This window comes from Panthera uncia, chromosome D1, assembly GCF_023721935.1.
Source record: "Panthera uncia isolate 11264 chromosome D1, Puncia_PCG_1.0, whole genome shotgun sequence".
NCBI classification, from domain to species: domain Eukaryota; kingdom Metazoa; phylum Chordata; class Mammalia; order Carnivora; family Felidae; genus Panthera; species Panthera uncia.
Window position 1 is genome coordinate 110822857 of NC_064808.1, and position 6427 is coordinate 110829283.

At 38.9% G+C, this 6427-nt stretch overlaps 1 protein-coding gene across 3 annotated transcripts in view; it reads left to right on the forward strand.

Annotated features, from left to right (window-relative positions):
• TRPC6 (transient receptor potential cation channel subfamily C member 6) overlaps positions 1–2029 on the forward strand; it is a 133974-nt gene extending 131945 nt beyond the window's left edge. For all 3 annotated transcript variants that reach the window (XM_049614458.1, XM_049614454.1, XM_049614447.1), the window contains one exon: positions 367–2029. In XM_049614458.1, coding sequence (XP_049470415.1) covers positions 367–518 — 152 coding nt within the window. In that variant the 3' untranslated portion in view covers positions 519–2029. The remainder of the gene's footprint in view (positions 1–366) is intronic.
• Positions 2030–6427: the final 4398 nt, after the last annotated feature.

Here is a 6427-nt window from a genome sequence, read left to right on the forward strand (position 1 = left end):
TTTGGGACCTGCAACAGTAATGACTGTGGCTTTCTCAGTAGAAGGCACTACCATCAAGTGCTACCCCTGTGACTGTTCAAAACTAATAGGTCCTCAAGTCAGCAGATTTCCTCAGAGTCCAACGGAATTGGCACCTCTTCCAATTTCCTTGGGACTTTTGTTACCATTTTTTCTCTATAACCTTTTCATTAACCAAAAGCTTTAGCTGAGAAAATTGAAACCTGCCCCATTAGGAAGTTTTTTCCTCTGAAAGGATTCAAACTACAGATGTGTGTGGAACTGACTGATTTCATTCTGTTCCAGAATCACTAGTTTCTCTGCATTATATATTTATAGTTGACTTCCTATCTCTCTTGTTTTTTAAAGGGGAACTGAAGGAAATTAAACAGGACATCTCAAGCCTCCGCTATGAGCTCCTTGAAGAGAAAACTCAGAATTCAGAAGACCTCGCAGAACTTATTAGAAAACTTGGGGAGAAATTATCAATGGAACCAAAGCAAGAGGAAGGCAATAGATAATGCAAAGATGTCCATTAAAAATCCTATTTATTTGTCTACTTGAAGCCATATTATTTCCAATTTATTTTTTAAGTGCCATTGTGACCATCTTTTAAACAAGAAAATGTCCAAAGATAACTTGGGAAATTCCATTATCTGAAACCCTAATATTTAATATTTTTGGTGATTAAATTTCATTGTTCAGGCTAAAGTTTGTGGATTATGGTGAAAATTATGCCCAACTATTTGATGTTTTCTTGAGCATAACAATCGTGATGCTGTGATTGCTATCTAGTGTCTGCCTGGGGATTGTCTTGGCTGGTAGGAGGCTGACACAGCACACTCTCCATGTGGTCTTTACCTTGAAGGTGATTTCAGGTAACTGCTTGCCTGCCTTATGGATCCCCTGATGGTGACTTCCAGCCTTGAAATCTAGGGAGAGATAATCTGTAGCTGTTTGGAAAATGCCATTTAATCATCTGCTCTAAGCCCTCACAGAATATGATTGGTAATATCTGTGCAAAATTGGGTTAAATCTTTCCTAAATTTGCCAGTTCACCTCTTTGAAAATGTTACACTTAACAGTGAAAAAGTGCTTCCTCTACTGAGCCCTGGGAACACGCTTTAGTTTGTGTGTGTATGTGCATGTGCATACGCATACACACGCGAGTGCACATAGAAAAGTGTGTATGCAATGCTTGTCCTGTTTTCTTTTGTAGCCAATATGGGCTCTCAAAGCCTCTTTATCTTTTGATTTTTACTGTGACTGCAAAATTGTTGTCCAAATAATGAATCCTTTATTGGAGAAGTATCAAAGTCACAACTGATTATGATTATTTGGTCCAATTATAGCAAAATGTGCTCTTTTTGAGGCATTTACAGGTAAATCCCACATTTGGCATTGAGTATAAAGGAAACTGTGGAGGGAACTTGCAAATACTTACCTTTATTCTCAGTATGTTCTACCCTCTCTCAAAATATATGAAGCAGGGATGTGCGTTTGTAGGCATCCACGTAAGCTGCTCTTACGATGTGAAGCAATATCTACAACGATTAAAAGAGAGAAGTGAAAGTTCATCTTTTCAACTACACAGACTACCAACATTTAAATGATGCTGGGTATTAACTGGAAATGTTTCTTTAAATTCAGTAAAGAGAGGTTTCAAATGCAAATTTTTAACTTCATTTTAGAGATAAAATGGTCACAAAAATCTAGTTAGCCCCAACTTTGAATTAATTTAAGTCAAAGTAGTTTTATGTAACCAGATCACAAAATACAACTGAAATTTGCACTCAGTGATTTTGTATTTGTGGGTATTATTTACTGAGAAGTTATTTAGTAATACAGAAAAGGTAGGCTTTCAAATGTTTTGTGACAGTATTTGAGCCAGAAGTTGTAAAAATCAGCTCATAGCAAATGCACTATTAGCAAGTTAAAATAATCTAACATCCACAAAGCTTTGTGTTGTACCATGAAGGAGATTGGCCTCTATGCCAAGGGGTGCTCTGTGGCAGCAAATGGGCTTGACTCCAAAGAATCTAGAAAAGATACTCACATTACTCAGTGTCTTTTAAGTTGGGTTGACCCGACAAGATGAAAGTTTTGGGACCTGCAACAGGGATGACTGTGGCTTTCTCAGTCATCAAGTGCTACCTCTGTGACTGTGCAAAACTAATATGTCCTGAAGTCAGTAGATTTCCTCAGAGTACAACGAAATTGGCACCTCTTCCAATTTCCTTTCAATTGGAACATGAAAAGAAACCAACCACATTTTAAGCAAGGTTTTTAAAAATTCCAACAAGAGCTTAATTAAAGGCATATTGTCAGAGGATGGCCATAAGCATGACTATCCTGCACAAGTGTCAAGGCCTTTGGCTTTAACTCTTGTATTCATGTTGTAGTCAGCCTAACATATAAAAATAAAATGATTAATCAGATTAAATGTATTTGTTCATCCTGTTCTCTCGGTCATATTTCTCTGCTCAAATTCGGTGCTTTCTGGACGCTTGTAAGGAGGGAAGCACAGTGATGTCTGACTCTGACCATACAGCTGCTTCCTGGAGGCCAAGCCACAGTCACACCTCATAGCAGACCTACTACCAGTGAACAAAATGAAGTCCCACTGCCTCGTTTTACTCTGCTATTTGTATTACTCTGAAACTGAGAATTAACACAAATTCAGTATGGTTTTACTACGTATATCAAATGGGTGACCAGAATCTACTGTCTGCTTAAAACTTTGCTAGGGACCAAAAATGAAAAATGAATGTCTGACCTCAAAGAGCTTACAGCCCAGTAAAGAAACAGGAGTATAAAAAACACACAACTACAAGAAAGGTTTCCTGAGTCTCTACTGTGTGCAGGCACATGATAAGTGCTTTCCATGCATTATTGAATTTAATCTAACTTTATGCTGATAACAACTGTATGAGGTAAACACTATTAATACCCTCGTTTTAGAAATGAGAAAACTGAGGCTTTTAGAAACTAAGTAACTTAAATATAGAATAGGTGCCAGAGCTGGGAACAAAACCCAGACTTGCCTCACAACAGAAGCTTCACATTTACCTGTGGTCTTGACAGAAAATACTGGAGCGTGGTTGTCTCACTGTAAAACTCACCTTTCAGTCTCCAGGTGAGGAAAAATGGGCTGTATCTGAACACCCTAAAGTCCATTACTTGCCAATGCAGAGACAGACAATGGTGTTAATCATGGAAGGGTGTGGGTAAAGAGAAGATTTGGCTTTGAAAGGATTGCATATTAAAAAAAATAATAGATGGGGATGTACATTAGGGGGTGGAGACAGTGTGAGCAGGGCCAAGAGCTGGGCATGTGTGGGGGACACTAGGTTCTGCAGAAAGAAATAGTAAATCCAGTGGCTGTAACTTGGTGAGGAGAACAGATTGACTTTGAGAAGTCTGTCCTATCCATCCAGACCATGTGGCAGTATTTGCCAACCAGGCAGACCGACCAGCCGGTAGCATCACTGTCAGGACCAATTTCCAGTTTCAGGCTGAGAGAAACTGAAGACTCCATAAAAATAGACTTTTTGCTCCTTTTCTGGCTTCTATTCTTGCAAGGAACTGGCATCCGCCTCTACACATGCCTCGAATGCAAACAGTGAATGTTGTCCATGTGAGAGACAAGAAGTTAACGATTTCTCTAGAACAGATGATATCTAAGAAAGGGCCGGGTAAGGATGACCAGATGAAGCTATTACACCCGTATTCCAGACCTCCAGAACTAAACATCTCAATGCTAAGACCTCCTGGCTCCAGGGAATAACAGCTGGCCCTTGTCTTTGTTCTCACCAGTTCCTGGATGCCTGAGAGGACAGGTGCACCGGACCTAATGCTCAAAACAAAACAAAACAAAACAAAAAAACCCAGACCCCGAACAAAGACAAGACTGTCTCCTTTATGAGTCTGCCAGACACACGGTCCGTACCTGCATTTTCTCTATACCTTCAATTAACTCTGTTTTCACCTCCTGCTGGCTCACGCTTCATTTCCATCCTTGGTGTGGCCCGGGACCCTCTTGGCTGGTCCTGAAGACCCCCTCTGGGTCTCCTGGCCCAGCCTGCCAGCATCAAGGCCAAGGAAGAGACGTTTCTCCAAGTGACATTTAGGTATGAACTGCATTTGTTCTAACAAGCAGATATGACCTCCTTCTTCAGTCTGAAATTTTCCTTCATCATTGTGTGCCAATTGGGGGGTGGTGGTGGTTATGAGAGTCACGCCAATGGTCCCCACAGCTACACTGAATGGTGCCAGAGATGGGTTCCTACACTAGAGTCTCTGCCCTTTGGTATAAAGTGTGCAGATTGAGTCACTGGAGAAGCAGAAAGGAATATGAATTCCTAACCCACACCTCTACATTGTACTCAGGAACCCTATCTAATGAGCTTTCCAACTGAGCAAGTTACTCAAAGGTTGTGTAGGAGTATAGTCCAGCATCCTAACAGGGATGGAAGTTGAAAATAGCTAAACATCTGTTACTGTACAAAATGTTGACTCATAGTGTGAGTCTTTACTTTTATATGTGACTAGCCTTCCACAAAAGCTCTGGAAGACCTGGCTAACGCAGATTATTTTTTTTCTAATCATTATAATGATTGATTGAATTTTCTTCTTTACTCTGTATATATTACAGCTACAGCCATGAAAGTCTCCACAGTCACTTTTTCAAGCATCTTCCCAGGATGAATTCAATGGTAACACCTAGTCACAAGTTATAAAAAACTTTTATGTTGGAATCAATTTTTGAGATTTTTGTACTGTTAAAAAGAAAACCATAGGCCCCAAATGGTGTCACTTAGTTAAGGCCCCACATCAGCAAACCAAGACTTAGTACCTAACCTAACTACAGCTTCAACCCCCAGGAATGTAACCTTTAACCAGTCAACATGGGGATTTCCTGGTAAGCACTAGGAAATGAACTGACAGTCTCCTTTAATTCCCCTTACAAGGGCGACCTTGCCTAAAATAATGGATTCTTTGCTAATTCCTTTTTTCCATTCCCCTTCTATCTTTAAAAACCTTTACTTTTGTGTAGCCCTTTGGAGGTCCCCTCTACTTGCTACAGGGCTGCTGCCTGGTTGACGAACGGGTTCATAGAGCCAGTTAAATCTTTAAAGTGTAATTGGTTGGGTTTTTGTTAGTTAACAAAAGCTAAGAGAAAATAGCTAGAGACACTGACCAACTGTATGATTTTTTTTTTTTTTTTTGCTTAGTCATGTGATGGATAATTTATCCAGGGTAAGTGGATCATAGGGCTATTGATTCATGTTTTTCAGACTCTTATGAAAATGACATATTAAATAGCCACCTCATTCGACGTTAAGGGGAATTACACCTACCAGATCATGTTCATAACAGTTACACCTTAAGTACGATGTTATCTAGAACATTGAAGTAAAAACCATGAAAAAAAAGTAGGTACAAAATCTGAAAAAATGTCCACCTTTTTTCTGTTTATAATGTCTATACTGCAAGCCATAGGCTTTTGTCACTGTCCACCAATAAACAGTAGGTAGACAGGCAGGTGCTCAAGGAAATGCACAAACATTATGAATTTCTTTCTAAATCATTAGAAAAAACCTTAGTAATGACATTTGGGAAGTGAGTCTTGAACTCCACTATCTTGCATTTTTGTTCCAATCATTGTCCAGGGAAATAGAGTTTCATTTCACCTTAAAGAATTATTTCAGAATAAAATAAGTTTACTCATTATCATGTCTCAGACTGAAAGAACTATAGCAACACTCTGCTTCTGCCTTAACCTTTTCAGTATGCTGCGATGTCGCCATCTGACATTTACCCTTCACTCTTCTTCAGAAAATGGACTAGCCTTTGGAATAATTGGAAAAGGTCAAATTTTGTGTTTCCTTATATTTCAAAAACTATTAACATGTTGCCATATTGTTGATATGACTTGTTATTGTAGAAGAAGGTATGTACACATATATACATCTATATAGTTTATCATAATATATAATATATATTCATAAAATGCACATCCAGTACATGCACATAATACACATATATGGTAAAATACATTTTCAAAGCATAGTTTTGAACCTACAAAAAACATTATGCTTATAAATATTGATTTGGTTTTTTATTCTTTTCTTGTCCTATCATTTCTTTCTTTCTTTTCATGATTCCAACTTTTTCTAGTCACTATATGTTACCTGCCACTCCTACAGTTATTTTCAGCCTGGTAGTTCAGAGTATAGGATCGAGACCCAGAATGTGTGGGCTTGAATGCCAGCTGTGAAGATTACCAGATGTGCATTCTTCCCTGAATTTCTTTTTTTTAATATATAATTTATTGTCAAATTGGTTTCCATACAACACCCAGTGCTCATCCCAACAGGTGTCCTCCTCAATGCCCATCACCCACTTTCCCCTCTCCCACACCCCCCAT